We start from the raw sequence: 18,600 nt of genomic DNA on the forward strand, positions 1-18,600 counted from the left end.
GATGAAGAGCCTGCCAACACATGCCAGCACCTCTAGAGTTCCTGGGAAGGCCAGAGAACGTATCTCAAACATCAGCGGCTCCTCTGCATTTGGACAATGTCTGACACCTACTTATCGCCCAGGGAACGCATGCTCAGAGGATGTCAGCAGATGGCACGAACGCAGCTACTCTCTGAGCTGCCTGCCGCAAACCCAAATGAATGCCCCTAAGTAGAAGAGCTTGGTGGCGTGTACGTGGGTGAGCGTGTCTGGGTGTGTGTTAGTAAACAGGATGCTATCTATCTTTGATGAGAAGGCACGCAGCTGCCTCGGCTCCTAACAGACGCTGCTTAGTTTACATCCTTGAATGCTTCCACTTGCACTGAGCCTTTATAGGAATCGTGCTTCAGAAATGGAAGCCGTATATGATAAGCAGCCACAGCGCATTACGAAGTCACGCCTCTGGTTTGTGATTTCTGGACATGTGGATGTGCTGACAACAAAATTAACTTCTCCAAAGAAGGGAGAATTGCTGCCTCTCATCATCCCTCTCGCTGTAATTTACATGACTTGACGGAATTAGGCTGTTATTTTCATCGCAGTGATGTGCAAAATCATAAAATGATGTGTATTTTGGGAACGCCTAATTAACTCTCCTTAGTTCCACTGAGGTTTCAGCTAAGGCTCAGAGCCATGGGAATAGGAAAGAGGTACGCACACTGAGCCTTAGTAACCACAGAGACACAGTCCAAGGCCTGAAAGGAAGAGCTGGGAGAAGCAGGGAGGGCGCGACTTGCACTCACACGGTACTGGCTGTCCAGATGCTTTTTATATCACATTACAAGGGATGATTTTATAGCTAAAGCTGCTATTAATCATCCAAATAGCAGGACTACAGACCTGGACACAAAAAGTCCATCTCTCTATTCACAGTTTTTTGTTTTTAATCACAAACATTAACTAATATTGATCAAGCCGTTTGACACAAAACTTTGCTGTAGCATATAATCAGGAACTGAAAGGAGAGCCACATTTCCCACACAATTGCCAGCACCTTGTGTCACACTTATAAATAATGGCCCACTCCTATGGAGCACCATCTGCTTAATAGAGAAAAATGTTCACTGTAATTAGAAAATTCTTCTTATTATTTAATATTTATTGAACACCCACAATGTGCTTGGCAGCAAAAATCCACCGGAAACTCTCTGCCCACGAAGCCCTCCACCTGCTAAGGAAGTAGAATGTGCCAGTTTTATGGCAGCTTTTGGTTTTCTAATATTTTATACATTTCCTTCCAGGTGGCAGAGTTGCAAATGGTTTACTCTTTCCCCCGAATCCAGGTAGGATCATGAGCCATCCGATGAGTCACACTGAAGGCAAAGAGGAGGAAAGTGGTAGAGTCATCACAATCTCCATTAAGCACAAACAAATGAGATGTGTTCCCTTGATGGAAGAAAAACTAACACCCTCCTAAATAAAATGGACTGTACCAGTTGCAGTCAAACAGACGAGGACTCCAGAAATACAGCACCTGGTGGTACATAGTGTCAACTGTCAACTTGACAAAATCTAGGGCCATGTGGGAGATGAGCCTCCGAGCATGGGGTTTGAGGGGTCATCTCGATGACACTAATTGAGGTAGGAGGACCAGCCCATGTGTGCGGCACCGGTCCCTGGCTGGGGTGCTGTGGGGTTGGGGGAGCTAGCTAAGAATTAAGCCTGTGCTATTCATGGCCTCTTTTCCTCTGACTGTGACTGTAATGGGACAAGACGCTTCCAATTCCTGATGCCATCTCGGACTACGGCTTGAACAGTGAGCTAAAATAAACCCTTCTTCTCATCAGTTGCTTCTGCAAAGGGATGTTTTATCACAGCAACAGGAAAAGAAAGAAAGAAAGAAAAACTAAGACAAACACATTGTGGGGTGACCTTGAACCAGGAGCTATGTCTTGTTATACGCGTACCCAGAGAGTTTGTGTACGCTCTTGTGCAATGAACAGTTCTGTACTCCTGCCATCTTACCTAAGGAACTGCCCTCAGTTCAGTACAATGACATGAACAACTTGGTCCATGGAGACTGAATGGGCAAAGAGCTACTCTTAACGAGAAGTACCTTAGCAGACCACCCACCATTCTAGAAAAGTCCCACTGCATCTTCTCATAACTCTATCAAGAAAAGTTCAAGAAAAGTCCCACAAGTTCAATGTCCAACTGAGTAGAGAGGCATCCTGGGGACACAGAATGACTTGTTCACGTCACTGAACACCCAGCCCTGCTTCTGCATGAGTTGTTCAGAAGAGTTTCTCTTTATAGTGAAAAAACTCTTCCCTTTAATTCTACTTATTGAATATTTAATATGTAGATTCCCCTCAGATCCTAAGCTTTAACCAGTTCTCTACTTCACACAGTTCCTTGGTGTCTAGATGTTGACCATCTTTGTGCCAGTGTCTCGGCTTTTCAAACTTTAAAAATGTTTCTCACCGACTATGTTCCTTGTTTTACATTCTGTATGGGGAAACACAGTAAAGGGAAAAGAACGGCTAGGTTTACTGACGTGATGGAATGGCCCCACCCATCTGTCTGGCTGAATCAGACAATGAGGTGTTATTCAGCATCTTAAATCATGGATATACATCCAAGATGTATTATCATGTGGGTAAATCAAGCAACAGAGAAATTACACACCAGCAGAGGCAAGGCTGTGATGATCGCAGTTGTAAAACACTGCCGAACTGAACTCCAAAGGGATACAGTTTGAAGGAAGAGCAGGGCAGAGAATAGATGACAAGCTCACGCACTGTTAGAGGCCCTCCCAATGAGCAGAACTGGAAAGCTGTAGCAGACTAGACACACAGCTGCATGTTGGAGCTTCGCTTAGTAGCCAGGGCAGAGTGGTTGGCCTCTCCGGCTAGAATGGCAAAGCACTGCGTCCTTACACACTCATGGGCAGCAACATCTGGCAGGACTGTGGAGGGGCCAAGAGCTGGAGGCAGTGACAGCACCACATGGGCATTCTACACCGAGCTGATATTCCCCAGCATTAAAATATCACAGAGAGGAATGCTAGACATTTATACAATACTACACCAATGGTAGGGGGCAAAATATAGCCTAAATAACTGAATACTACTGTTGCTATCAGCATCCTTTTCCAGGACAGATCCTCTCAGTGTGGACCTAGAACTTGCACAGCACTACCAAAAGGCAGAGAGGTGCGGCGCAGAAACACTAGGTAGTGTACTCTCGCAGGAGCCCAGCACAGTGTTCAATCTCCTCCCCAGGTGACCCTGATATAGGTTTATACCTGAAAACTACTGTTCTCCCAATTCAGGTAAGAAAGAGAAGGTTGCTGTCCCTACTGGAACTCAAGTCTGTTAGTCAATCTAGCCCATTACATCTGAATGCCAGGACCATATACTAAGGGATGACAAGCATCCAGGGCAGTGCCTTAGGTAAGATGGCAGGTGTTTCTTTTGAATAACACAACACCAGTTTGTTCTAGTATTTCTAACTGAGCCGCCTGTGCAGGATGGGCAGGGACCGCTGCACACAACGGGAGTTTGACGCTCCCCTTGGAAGGATGCAACTCACTTGACTGGGATGCTGTCAAACACGTTTTACAAGGTCACCCAAATCTCTTCTTCATGCCTCTCTGGGTCACTCGCCACCAAAGGAATTCCCATGCTCTATTATATAGGCTGCATTATTTGAGGTTCTTGGTCTGTATCTGTAAACAAAATGAGGAGCCCTTCCCTTAAGGAACATATAGCCTAGTGGGGGTGGGGGGGAGGTACACAGAGAAAATAAGCAATAGAGTAAAGAAAGATAGTATAGCATACAGTAGATTTGAAAAGTCCATGAGGTAAAATAAGAAGATGTGGAACAAGGTAAGAGTTGGGCAAGCTGGACAGAAGAAGTACATGTTTCTGTTCAAATGCTGTGACCAAGTCCCTGAGCTGGTGACAAACTGCTGGTTATACCCCGCATGGGAGGAAGAGGGTCCTGGTTGTGAGCTAGAATAATGGTACTGAAAACAAGCGTGCCAGGTGTCTAGGCTGATGAGGCAAGGTGAACACGGTGCCAAGGAAAGCATGGCCTTGGCTGGGGACACAACTCCATTGGTGGAGTATTTGCCTAGCATGCATGAGGCGCTGGGCTTGATCTTAGTACCAAACACACCAAGTGTAGTGGTGACCCCTGTGATGTGTGCACTGAGGACATAGAAACAGGAGGATCAGCAGTTCAAGGGCATCGTGGCTGCTTGGCAAGTTGTAGGCCTGCTTAGACTTGTCTCCAAAAAACTAAATTAAAACAACAAAGAAAAGTAAGATGGGGTATAAGAATATGAAAAAAAAATACAAAAGCAGAAGGCTATCACAGGGTTTTCCCAAAGAGAAGCCTGATTTGAAATACACACACACACACACACACACACACACACACACACACACACACACACGTGTGTGTGTGTTTTCGATAATTTCCCTTCAATGGGTTTGAGGCACAAACCCACCAATCATTTACACAGACGGCTGGAAGATACTGCTGTCATATTTTTTTGTTTCTCTACACTCATCATTAAGTTATTTAAAATGTTTCCACTGTAATAATTTATAGTTTTCCTATCAATGAAGAAAATGGTGTGTGTGTGTGTGTGTGCGTGTGCGTGTGCGTGTGCGTGTACACAACTAAGGGGTATAGTTGGAAAATGGAACCCGGATGCTTTTCTAGAGGCATTACGTCTCTGCTCAGGTCTTTTTGTTTCTGCTCTTGATGGTCTTTACATTTTACCTCCTAAGGGTCAAGAGTTGGTGGGTTTGGGTTCTCTGACTGGTTCTGTTCAGGGAGCAACTGGCAGCTAAGAGAACCGTGAGTGAAATTTTGGAACCAGCTTTACCACTGACGAGAAACTAAAATAGAAACATGCCTTTGAAGAATGGATCTGTCAGTGACTTATTATAAACCCAGCACCCAGCCACGAAAACCCTAGAAAAGGTAACAGATTTTCCCAACCTTTGGCTAAGATGGAGCACGGGTGGTCTCTCTGAATAGAGCTGTGGGAACTTTTCTATCAGAATCCAGCCCTACAATTTATCCTTTCAACATTGCTGTGAGCCATCTATATGGCATAAAGCTGGTTTGAAATTCACTAGTATTTCATAAAGAACAAAGGGATTTCTAGGTTGATTTTTTTTTTCAGTAATGGGCATTGAACTCTGGGACCTTGAACACACCAGGCAAGCTCTCTATTCCTAAGCTGTATCTCTAGCCCACAGCTTAGGAAAAAAGTTCCATGTTTTAACTAAAAAACAAACAAACAAACAAAAAACAAACAAAAACCTTATTGGGTAGGATTTGTATTCATTCATCCATTAAATATTAACTGCTGACATTAGCGCCAAGCCGTCTGTCATGGTGCTTGGAGATACAAATGTATAAGAGCCAGTACCACTTCAAGGTGTTCGTGGACCACCTGACAGGCTGAGACTAGCTTGGGAATGCTGCATGATAGAAAGTGATGGCTCCGACAGCAACTCAAGCCCATGATGCCATGGGTTTTCAGAGGACACACAAGGTCTACCTGGGCACTGCAAGAGGCTCCATGAACAAGCCAGCGCTCGACTTGGTGCTGAAGTCTAGCCCGTCTCTGTATGCATCATGAGAGAGGAAGAGCCGGGCATAGAAGAAGCATCTCTATGAAAGCCCATAGGCAGGCAGGTGAGCAGTCACCTGTGTGAGCAGCAGTAAACACACTGTATCCCAGCAGGGGACATGACGGAGGAGGAGAAGTGAGCTATTACTGAGGAGAACTCAAGGAGCCCTGACACACCTGAGGGGCTCTTAGCTGAAAGAGGTATGGTGAACAGCACGTCAGTTTACTCTTGAGATGGGCATGATCACTGGCCTTCACTATAATGTGACAGGAAGAGGACACGTGGCACAGTGTGTCAGACAACAGGTGCCCTTGAGTGTTTCAGGACCTCCAAGTCTCCTGATCTGCTTAAAATGGTACAGGGTCACAGAATTGGGATCTGATGACAGATTACCAAGGTTATTTGGGAAACAGCTATTCTGTCGCTATGAATGAGATATTGTCTGTCTTTCCATTCAAAGCAATCAAAATGTCACACTTTAAAATGGCCTCCTCAGATGAGCAACACTGAGCTGGCTTGGGCTCTCATTCAAAACCCAACCTGGAGAGGCTGGCTCCAGATCACCCAAACCCCACTCACCAGGATGCACACTCACGTATGGAAAGCACCGTGCTGATCTAGACAATCCACTCGTTATTAAGGAAAAGAGCTACATCGAGAAGTCTAATTCAAAGGACAGTATCTCTGTAATTAGAAAGAACATTTTTCCAGAAGGAAGCATTTGACACACAGACTATGCGCAGTGCTCCAGCATTCTGGGCACGCCGCTGCGAGGTTCTGTGAAGTGGCCGTTTAAGCAGTTAAACTCTAGAAGTGTCGATAAGCCTGACAAGATTAAGTACAAAAAATAAAAATAAATAAAAACAAAATAAACACCCAGATTTTGTTTATCTTTTAGACATGTACTTTACTTTAAATTATGTGCACATGTGTGTGTCTATGTGGGGCTACATGCACAGGAGAGCAGGTGACTGTGGAGGTTGGAGGCATAGGCATTACATGGTTGAGAGCTGTCTGATGCTGGCAACTGAACTCAGGTTCTCTGCAGTAGCTGTGCATGATCCAACCTACTGAGCCGTCTCTTCAGTCATCAACTCTGTTTTTTTTTTTTTTTAAAGAACAATAAGAAAGAGATTGCTTCTAGCTTACAAATCCTAATTTTCTTAATGGGTGAACAAGTCTTGATGAGAGAAAGCCACTCTAAGTAAATAATAGGCAAATAAATAGATATGTGACCAGGAGAATTCAAATTATAGAAATAGGGAGGTAGCTGTGGAGACAACGCTTATCATAAACAGGTAACCTTTGAGGCAGCACAGGACGTTCAGTTCTAGACACGATTTGTAAGGTGTCCCAGTAGAGATGTCACCTGTGCGGTACTCAGAGGCCGCTCTGCTGAGAGGAGTGTCCACTGCAGCTGTCAACTGCACTTTTTCTCTCCCTCAAACTCTTCCCTCCCCCTCCTCCCTCCATCCTATCGTGTGTGTGTGTGTGTGTGTGTGTGTGTGTGTGTGTGTGTGTGTGTGTTAAACATACAGAAGCCGGTGCCTCATAACCCCCTGTTGCCCAGCTGTTATGAAGAGATGCTTTCTTCTTGTGAGATTTATCATCTCTAGCAGTTCTGTGGAAGTTCCCAGAGCCTGGAAGCTTGTCAGCATGAAGCCACAGTCCTGGGCACCCATCTGCCTACAACTGTTGTATGAACTTAGTGTTCCTGCCAAATAAATCAGCTGGGGAAGGGCCATTAATTGGACTTAGTGAGGAAAAAGTGCTAAAAGTGCACTTTCAATGGCAGTCCTCAAAAGGAGAAAAAGAAGAAACTGTTGGTTCCCGCCAAGGCTTGCTCCACTTTGCCAGTTTCTCTTAGTCCAGGTTTTCTGAGGCTAGGAGCTGTTTACTGAGAGCTAGGAGCAGCTTGACATCTCTTTCTCCAGAGTCCACACACAAGGATAAGACTTCTTAGGGAATGGGGCCCACTTCTTTGGTGTTGGCTGACTAAGGCAGCTTGTGTCCTTCGTTTTTGACTCCCCTCCATGTCACACTGTGTTCTTTGAAGCTGTTTACCTTGTGCCTTGGCAGGGGGAGAGCATGGGGACCCCAGATCCTCAGAGGAGACATGACACACCTCAACCTAGAAACTACTGTGAGCACGCAAACCCAAGGGATGTGAGCCAAGTTTAATCCTACAGTGGAAACATTCAAGAATGGCCCAGTTGAAAGAGTGAAACCCACCCTGCCCTCAAGACCCTGGCTAGAGAGGAAATTCATCACTACATATGGTCCCAAGGGCTGACACATTTGCAGTTTCTCCTTCTCTCCTGGACACTGAGTGCCAGCGATGGAGCTCTGGGGCAGAGGGCTTGATATGTACAAGTCAAGCAATGTCACATGCTCTCTGTACTTCCTGACAGTGGCTGTCATACCTTCTGCTTCCTAAATGGCCCCTAAAAGTGACTCCCTCTCCCCTCACCCTCTTCACCTGAGGCAGGAACATCCTGAAACACAGTTCCAGTCACTGCTAACTTTCATTAATTTTTACCCATCCCTAAAGGCGGAGCCATACCATTGCCAGCTAATTACACCCTATTTGGGGACAGCCCAGAGTCCTCTATCAGCCTAGAATTAGCTTTGCTCTTTTAATAGTGACTATAGACTTCTCAATTATTACTTAATTAAATAATGTGCCTGCACCTGCCAACACGCTTCTGAAGTGGGAAGCAAGCTGCAAATGCCCACCTGCCAGAGGTTACATACAGCCTAGCACTCAAAGTTGGCCTGTGGCCGACTGGAAGTTAACACCCCACCCCCCATGTCTGTGAATGCCAGGCACATACTCTCAGCATTCGGGGTGGGGGGTGGCGGGGAGGACACCACGTGCAGCTTTCAGCACAATAGCACCTCCAGGAGGATTTCATTTTAAGATGTATTAGGGTAAATGTCGGCTGACAACTCGCTAATGTTATTTATGTATAACCAATCATTCAAAGAGGAAGCAAAGACACATATTGGTCAGACTGTTTTGAATATAAAAACCTTTTATTCCAAAGGTCTCCTGGAGGCAAGGAAGGCCTATAGGATCCACAGTCCTTGTTGGCAAGCACAGCTGTGAAGATGGCCACTGTCCAACCATCAAGTGACTCTAGAGAAAGCTGCTTCCTTCATAGAGAAAGGACCAGAGTCCTCTCTTCCAGCTCCCGGGCTCCCCGCAGGGCCACAGTGACTGACAAGCTGAGTAGTTCTAGGCAGTAACTAATATGAGAGCAATTTAATTCTCGTTTGGCTTGCAACAGTATCTCAATATCCTTGAGAGCTGGTCCAGGGTCACTGGAGGGGACATAAGCATCTGAGGGTCGCTTCACCGCTGCGCGTCTCCTCACTAAGCAGTCCCGTAAGAAAGCAAGGAAACCCCTGGGAACATGAAAATATGCCGAGCCAACACCTATTTTTCTCAGGTGAGGGTGACGGTGCACATCTGCACATGCACCATTGAGTGTGTGTGGAGATCAGAGGACAACTGTCAGAAATCAGTTGTCTCCTTCCATGGTTTGTGTCCCAGGGATCAAACTGTGGTCTTTGGTTTGAGGCATACGGCTTTGTCCACCGGGCCATCACCAGCCCATGTCTGTTTTTTTCAAAAAGAGCTTTGACAACTGAAAAACAGAAACTGAGAAGCATTTTCCTTTGAGGAACTGAACCTAATAATGTTTCTACCAAAATATCATTTTAAGCCAGGTGGTGGTGGCGCACGCCTTTAATCCCAGCACTCAAGAAGCAGAGGCAGGTGGATCCCTGTGAGTTTGAGGCCAGCCTGGTCTACAAAGTGTGTCCAGGACAGCTAGGGTTACACAGAGAAACCCTGTCTCAAAAAACTAAAAACAAATCATTTAAAATATCAGTGACATCAACATGTTAAGCCCGTAAGTGGACAGTGACATGATCTCTACATTAGAATCGGATGAATCAGGGCTGTTACCTCAGCAGTACAGTACTTGCCTACACATCTAGGTAATGAATTCGGTCGCCACCAAACATATACAAAGACAAAAACGAGTATTTGCTGATAAAATCTGAAAGTAAAAGTGAACAAACTGAAATACCTTAAAGCAAAAGTGTAAACTTATGTGGAGACTTTGTTTCTGACTCCTTTGTGTCTCCAACTGTGGGTAAACAGCAGAGCCCCCACTCCTAGTTCATAAGAGGAAAGCACTGCACCCAGCACACACTAGGTGAGTGCACCCTTCCACATGTGCCACCACTGCCTGCCATCTAAGGTGCCCTTAACAGCCTGGTGACGATTGCATAGCTGATTTTCCATTGCTCGAGATTTATTATGTGTGGTAAGATAAAGCAAATGAGGAATTGCATTGCTGTTCCTGGAGACCTTTGATTGGCAGCCTGCCAGGAAGAAGATGCATTTGCAAGATACTGCCAGACATGCATACTATACTAAAAGTCTGGTGGGCCTGGGTCGGAATGGGAAGACTCCGATGGAACCTCATGATGATCTCTTATTTACAGACAGCACACACCGCAAACATTGTCCATGGTCTATCTCTGCCCACTCTAAAGACCAAGGAACAACAGGCCAGCCTTGCAGCGATGAAGGCCACAGGGCCATGGTTGTGCTCTTTTAGCAACTAGCACAATCAAGGCTCTTTGAAGACTGTCTGCATACAGGTCCTCGGGAGGGTGTGGGTAAGAGCGAAAGAACAGACAATGCCAGGAAAGCTCTCCATGGCCTCTACCGAGCACCACAAGCTTGTGAAGCCAATCTGAGGAGATTCCCACAGGCTAAAATAAGACATTCAGAACGTAAGTTGTGCTTTACAATAACCGAATTACTAATATGCTGATATACTTAACTGTCAGTCAGTATATAAGTATTAGAAACTATAAACATGCAGGCCGGTTAAGAGGTTGCCAAGGAAGTAATGCATTAGATCCAGTCAGTGCTGCCTTCTATCTCATGGTAACCAGATGAGGGCAAGTTTCTCTCTACACAGTACACCAGCCACCAGCAATGAAAAGGTAAGATAACACATCGTGTTTTGCAACCCTAATAAGCTCTAGACAGTTACCATTAGTGGTCTGTACCATAAAAGGAGAAACTATAAGGTATATGTCCTTCACAAGTGTCACATGATGTTCTTGGCAAAGAAATAAATACTAATTGGATCTGAATCCAGGCAATCTCAAAACATAAAAATTAACGTACAAAAAATAGCATGAAGCAAAGCCAGTAAAACTAACTAGCTGGTAGAAAACCCACGGGGCTACATTTCTACAATTAGAAGTGGCATAGGGAAACAGCTACATGTGTAAACACACACACAGGAACTCTAAGACTCAATTATAATGGACCATATCCTAATCCTGATTTGAACTACGATTACTTAAAATATATGTGTATGTATGTATGTGTGTGCGTGTATATACACACTACAGGCCACTGCAAGTCAAGGGATAAAATGATATGAAAGAAGTGTTTGCATTTCCATGTAGGATGTGGGGTTTTTCTTTTGTGTTTTAAAAATATAGAGTAAAGTATTTAAAAATGGAATACAGTGATGTCTGAGGTTTGCTTTAATGTAATGCTTGAGCGGCTATTAGGCCTTTCAATTTGCACCGCACATGCCTGGATCTAGTATTTCTTTTTTCACTCAGTTCCTCAGTCTCTCCTCAACAGCTGGTTCCTGTAGTTAGTTGTTTAACAATGGTTGGTTGGTTTCCCTTAACCAGCTGCTCAGCACCTGCTCAATTGTCCCTTCATTTGATCCACCAAGATTTTCCCTGTTCTCCTCTTCACTCTTCCCAAAGCTGGTCTGTGGGACCTGGGCAAGGACTAAGTGTATGGGGTACAGCTGAGCTAGGACTGGCCATGAGTTAGAAACTCTTCCAGGATGAGTGAGGGCTGGCTCTACAAAGATGATCACTACCAGTCTCTGCTGCGTGAGCTTGGCATTTTTCTTACAACATGTTTTTTAAAAAGATATTGTTGTGGCTGTGTATTTGGCTAAATGTTTAAAAACCAAACCTCAGCTTAAATCTCCAAAACACGTGTAAAAGCTTGGCATAGCCCTGGATGTCTGTAACCGCAGAGCCACCACTCAGTCACTGTAGCTGACGCGGGAAGTTCAGGATCTGTGTCAGACAGTAAGACACAGAAAGACAGATAGAAACTCCAGACTTCCACCTCTGGTTTCCATGGCATCTGTGTGTATACACAATGCACATCCACATACAGGGATACTGCCTTGAATTTGTCCTTATGTGAAAGGCAGCCATAGAAAATCAGTACACTCAGCACACACAAGACTAGATTTAAGTCCTAGTGGAGACAGAAGCCTTTGAGGTCATTTTGGTCAACAGTGCGCTGAGCAGCCTGAATCTGCTCATCACTCTTCTGGAGAGTTCTGAAGAACTTGGCTACTTTAATTCTCCTGTCTTTGATAGTCAGTGAAATAACACTTGGTGGAAAAGGAAAAGGAGGGGGAGGAAAAAAAAGCAAAAATGTAGCATAAAATAATTTGCTCTTTAAAAGACCTTTAGCTTTGGTAACTCCATTGATAGGTGTCTTCAAATTAACTTTACCAAGACAGCAAAACTCACACAGTGTCAGCAGATTTTCTCATCGTGCACATAGGAAACAGCCTCCTGGTGCTGATCTCTAATTGTTCTACAACCACGGCAGCGACAATGTCTCTACGACAGCTCACAGCAAAAGCCAGCGTGTGCAAGCGCCAAGTACAAACACCACACTAAGTTCCTCTCTGATACTCCCAAATGATCCTCAGGGTTATTGTTATAGCTGAGGGATCCCCTAAGGGATAGCTGTAATGAAAAACCAAATACATCTAATTAATTGCATTGCTCGGGGCTAGTGAGAGACCAGAGGTCCCTGGAGCCCCTGGAGCATGATCACATCACACAGACTGTCGCTAACCGCGAGTGCAGCTCTTGCCAGCTCCAGATCTGCTAATGTCCATTGCCCGTCCCTTAGGATGCCTTATAATTTGTATCCAACCTTTGGTGTTCTACCAGCAGAAGAGGGGCTCATGTTACAGTGTTGTTCTGTCTTGCATTTCAGGTGAAACTGCATTTTATGGGCTCAGAAGTAGAAAATGCTACCTGAAAACCAGTCCACATTATCAATAGGACCACTGGTACACCTGAGAGTGTGTGCATGTACATGTGTGTGTGTATACTTGCATGCATGTATGTACTTGTATGTGAGTATGTGTGCATGTGCATATATGTGTAGTTGCATGCATGTGTGTACTTTGTGTGCACCTGTGTGCACATGTATGTATGTGTGTATGCCTGCATGTGTGTGTGCTTGTATGTGTGTATGCTTGTGTGCATGTGTGTACTTGTGAGTGTGTGTGCATGTGTGTGTGTGCATGTATATGTATGTATGCTTGCATGTGTGTGGGAGCCTGTGTGTGTGTGTAATAAAATAAAAATATATGCTGTTTATTAAGAAAGTAAAAGAGGTACTCTTAGGGGTGGAAGTGGGTAATAGTGAGCTGGAAAAACAGACCATGAATAGCCCCGCCAAGATGGTTAACTCATAATGAGCACTGAATTACACTTGGAGACAGCAAACTCCAACTCCCCACAAGCACATGCCCAATAGTTACAACTGTCTATTCAATAATATTGAGTCGTAAAAGACAGGCATGCATTTTAAGGAAATCAGAATGTTAGTACTGCAATTACAGGGAAGCTCAATTTATTCATGGTATTGTACAAATAAGGAAAATTCACATACAATATAAAACTTGGGGCCCAGGTCTCCTGATGATCTTCAGCAATTGTTTACTAGTACCAGATACCAACCAGCCAGGGTCGATCACTTTGTGGTTTCGCTCCCCTTTGCTTGTTCTGATTGTCTCTCTACAGAGGCAGGAAAACCAGCAGAGGGTGGAGCTGTCTGAGAGGTCAGGGCTGTGAGGGAGCCAGGAGAGGAAGTGGAACATGAGGGAGAGGGGAAAGAGAGGAAGGTGCCTCAAGCAAAGAAGCTGGGGACAGGGAGAGAGGCACAGCGACACTGCGTTTCTCTTTAAGAACCCTAACGCTGATTTTAAGTAATACACAATTTCAAGACGGCAATCTGTTTAGTGTGTTAGATCCTAATGTTCAGTATTCAAGTAAGAAGCTACGTAATCATATTACAGGGTCAACAGTTAGTTCTGCCTCTGGTCTCAGGAAGAAAAGGGAGCCACAATTTCCACTTAAGACAGATTAAAATCCTGAAATTTCTGAGTATTTTTGTAGTGAAGACTTCCTCTTTGAGCCAAAAATCCAATGTAATCAATAGCAAACTGACTTCATAGGGAGAGATTTAAAGACATCTTGAAGAACAATCCACCATTTCTCACAGCCTCAGACCAATTAAAATGGAGCGAACAGAAGGCGATGTAGGTGGAATTAATGGGGCCTCGCTGTTGGCTCATGAAGCAATCATAATGATCAAAACCATGCAGTGATCAGTTTAAAAAATAACTCTGTTCACTTGATAGCTGGCAAAGGTACTCACCAAGATTCACTATAAAAGGCAGTGAACGTGGATGAGGCGGCTCCAGAGGACTCACCTGTCTTTCCCGGTTTCCTTCTTAAAAACCCCATCGCAGTAGTTCATCCGCTGCTCTGTGGTCACGTAGATCTGTGCGTTTGGATAGGCATCAACTGTCTGCTTTAACATGTTGTACACGATGCCGCTTCCATCCTTCCTCATGTTGCGGAAAGGGCCCCAAATAACATAAATGGTGGTGCTCGCTTCCTTGAAAAAGTAGTCAGGATTTTTTAGCAAAAGAGGGACACTGGTATGTGACACGACTCGAACCATTGTCATGTGGCCAACGTCCTCCTCAAAACCCTTGGTGGGGGCATTGTTCATTCTCCAAACGCAGGACGAGTGGTCTATCTCCTCACCCACCTTCTGTCCAACCATCTGGCCTGAATTTGATACAATGGCGCAATGGTAACAGTCCAGCTGCAAAGGCTGAAAAGGAGAAAAGTGAAGGGCACAGTCAGATGAGTTCTCGAGGAACTGGAACGGCACAGACTGAAGATGAAACGATCTCTGACGCACATCTATTCTACAGTTCTACAGTCTCTGCTACACGTCATCAAGCTGCAAGTTTGCTTTTGTTAGAAAAGTAAATACATACTGCTCAAAGGATGGTTTGACTTCCTTTACCCCTATGCTAGTTTGAAATTACGTGGAAAAGTCATTCCTTTTTCTCTCTAAATGGTGAGTTTTATAAATGTAGACTATAATCTCAAAAGAAACAAGAAAATATGAAGCTACTGATTTTTATGACAAGGATGGTGACTACAAATGAATCTCCAGTGGTACATAGCTGGGCGAGCAGGATGTACTGTGGTGATGTGTATGCACTGACCCTAGCATGAAGAAGGCAGCCGATGAGGATGCTCTGAGGGACAAACACAGCCCATCCCTGACTGAGGGCAGCTGCAGCATTACACTGATGCTTAAAAATCCCCAGCTCACCCTACTAATGGGCCTCTGGCTTATACTGGCCATCGGTGGACAAGGAAAGGCTCCTCTTGAGAACATGGAGAGGTATGCTCTCAGTCTTGAGAGCCTGAATCCCTGCATGGAAGCAACAGAGGCTCAGGAGCACAACAGCGATGCTTAGGACGTGGAGTCCAGCGGTGGAGCCTAGCCCACATCTTCTAAACCTGGATCCTCTACATTAGAACTTTTAAGTCTACATCTTCTAAGTCTAGATATTCTTCATTTTAGATTAGTTTTCTTATTATTTAATTATTTATTCATTTATTTATAAGTGTGTGTCTCTCTCAGTGTGTGTGTGTGTGTGTGTGTGTGTGTGTGTGTGTGTGTTCATGCAAATGCCTACAGAGACCAGGAAAAGGAATGAGGTCACTGAGCTAGAGTTACAGGCTGTTGTGAACCACCTGACATGGGTGCTGGGAAGCAAACTCAGGTCCTCTGCAGCCTAAGTCATCTCTCCACAAAGGCTAGATCTTCTAAGACACATGAAAGGCTTAGCATTATTCTGTTTTCTTGGCTCCTAAAATAATCACACACATTACTTTTTCTATTTCTTTCCTACAGGAAGAAATTACTCCATCTTCAGAAGAGAAAAGACATACATGTTGACAATATTCATCTTTCTCATGCACCTTCTATGAGATTGCATCTTTTGATCCTAAATTCAACCCCGAGTGTATTTTGTGCCTAAACTAACTTTACTCCTGTCATGTCTGCCGTCTAGACAGTGAAGTCTTGTAAGAATAACGCCTTTGTCTCAGACTTCAATAAAGTTCTCTCAGATGTAGTAGTTGCTCAATTTGTTAAATTAGAAAATGAAAGAAATAAAATAATCTATGAAGAGTCAGAACACTTAAAGTCCTTATATTTCTTTAAATCCTTTAAGACCAAAGTGTTGTTCCCAAATATTCTCAGATGTGGTCTTCCACTTGAATTACAAGGAACTACACTCTCAGAAAAAAACTCTCTCTCCCTCTCCAGCAGCTACCAACTGCTCACAGCTCTACTGGGAAGGGTGGGGAGGGAACAGAGTTGGGGAACCACAGGGAATACAGTGAAAACACATATGAAACTCTCCAAAAACTAATTGATGGAAGAAGGAGTCTTAACACTGAGCTAAATGCTAGGGAAGAAATGGACTTTCCATTTAGTTTAGAACTGTTGACTTAGGTGGAAAGAAAACAAAACAATCAAGAGGAAACACACCAATTAATCAGTCTCAGTCCAGCTGTGGCGAACTAGGTGAGACAAATGATAGTGACAACAACTCAGAAAAGCCACCTGGACAATCAGCACACAGGTGCAAGTGGCCGCCTTTCCTGCTGATAGCACGACATAGAGCAGCTCGTGCCACACAACAGGTGTGTTTCCTAGAGTGACGGCTGAGCTGGGAAACCATACACAAGACTTCCTGATGGACTGAAACTCACACCAAGTTGTGTATCACACACACAGTAAGTGTATCACCATCCGGTGTAAATCCATTCAAGGTGATGGTTCATAAAAGAGAAATGTATACAACATGCACACTGTGAAGGTGTGTCCGTGTGTGCACCTACAACACGCAAACGTTGCAAATATTGAAGGTGAGCACTTGCATGTGAGTGTGTCCGTGTGTGTGCTGGGTGCAGTGCAGACAGGTCTGAAAGGCTCTGCTGAGATAACGCATGAGTGCAGTGAAGTCCCTGGCCATGAGGGGCTGCAGAAGCATTAGTGACTCAAAGGCATCACCAAGGCCTCCTCCAGCACGGGTGACAAAGCAAAAGCCACTGCAAGTACTTGAGGCAGGAGATGGTGAGGAATAACAATGTGTTCTCCCACAGAGCCCTTGCAGACAGAAGGTACACACTGGGGCCAGGAAGGTGGCTGCCATGCATCAGCCCACGTGGGTCCTTTGGCTTCCTGTGCAATGGAAAGCTTTGACGGAAGAGGACCAGGTGACCTGACATGCGTTGTAACAGCTTTGGCCTTTACATGAAAAGTTGAACCTTAAGGTAAGATGGAGGTTGAAACAGGGAGAACAAGCTATTGTTCCCACCAGAAAAGAGAGGGTGATGGGAGGACACTGAGAAGTGATGCAGTTGAGTAGTGATGTGGGTGAACACAGGAACAGGCAACCTTCTGGGTGTTCTGCGTCGGTCCAGAACATGTGAAAGTAGGCACAAAGAGGAGAGGAGTCAAGGGTAACGTCAGGCTTTCTGCCACAGACACTAGCCACCAGAATAGCCTTGAGCTAAGGTAAAAAGAAATGAAAGCTGGGAGGGAAACCAGGAGCTTGTTCCAGAGTAGGCAGGTGGGAGGTCTCTGGAGTAAAGACCGCAACAATATGTCTCATAACAAATCTACTCAAACTGCTTTAAGTGATTGTCCTGCCTTGATTATTAAAGTAATATGGGCTCACTATGAAGAACTTGAAAAATTAAAAAATAGAATTAAGTTATTCATATTTCTATCACCCAACACTGATCATAAATATTTCTTCCTCTTTCTATGTACACAGGTTAAAAATGCTAATTATACGATTTGGCATCTTTGGTCTTCTTTCACTTTCATGTTGCTCTTTCCCATGTCAATAAGTAATCTTTGGAGATAGCTTTAATGCCTGCTCATTGTTCAATTATATAGATACACCATAATGTACCTATTTGCCTACTGATGGGCACCCAACTACTATCCGATTTATTTTCATTTATACAAAGTCCTTTGATAAACATCTTTTTACTTCCTGGTATATTTTGGAGCCAGCAGTTTTGGTGTTAGTTAAACTTTCTTTGGTTTCTGTTTACTCCTTTAACTTATATACAACTGTCAAAGGCATCTGTGTAAGCTATCAAAACTAAGAATCAGAAGAAATATGACCTCTTGGAGCCGCACAGATCCATTTGTGAGACGTCTTGAACACTGCAGTCAGGGGTGCGGAGATGGCTCTGAGGTGCTGAGCACTTCTTGGCCTTGCACAGAGCGGTGACTCAGTGCTCAGCACCCTCATGGTAGCTCACAACCTCCTGTACTTCTGGCACTAGGGGTTCCAAACTACATGCATGTACGTATAGAATAAAAATAAACAAATATTTAAAAATACCTCTGTGATCAACAGGCATGGTGTCTGTTGATACCTATAGTCTATGCCCTTGAGAAGCAGAGACAGGATGGGTTCAAGGTTGCCCAATTTGAGGGTAGTCTGCATTACCTGTTGCACTATCAAACCACTACCAACAACAACAACTCTGTGATGAAGAAATTGCATATCACCTTGATAAAGTAGGCCAGACCTCCTGTTAGAAAGACCCATCCAAAGCGAATGGGGACATTAGGACACTCAGACGTGGGGTTCTTGGCTGGCTCATGAAATGAAGGCACAACAGAGGGACTGTGGGGGTCAGGTGTTCTCCAAGGCACTGCCTTGTCATTTAGAGACCTACA

At 44.5% G+C, this 18,600-nt stretch overlaps 1 protein-coding gene across 5 annotated transcripts in view; it reads right to left on the minus strand.

Annotated features, from left to right (window-relative positions):
• Positions 1–18,600, minus strand: part of ST6GALNAC3 (ST6 N-acetylgalactosaminide alpha-2,6-sialyltransferase 3) — a 498,355-nt gene that overhangs the window by 191,275 nt on the left and 288,480 nt on the right. For all 5 annotated transcript variants that reach the window (XM_084756393.1, XM_084756396.1, XM_084756394.1 and 2 more), the window contains one exon: positions 14,231–14,640. In XM_084756393.1, the coding sequence (XP_084612519.1) occupies positions 14,231–14,640 (410 nt within the window). The remainder of the gene's footprint in view (positions 1–14,230; positions 14,641–18,600) is intronic.

Source organism: Acomys minous (assembly GCF_964271855.1).
Source record: "Acomys minous genome assembly, chromosome: 14".
Classification (NCBI taxonomy): domain Eukaryota; kingdom Metazoa; phylum Chordata; class Mammalia; order Rodentia; family Muridae; genus Acomys; species Acomys minous.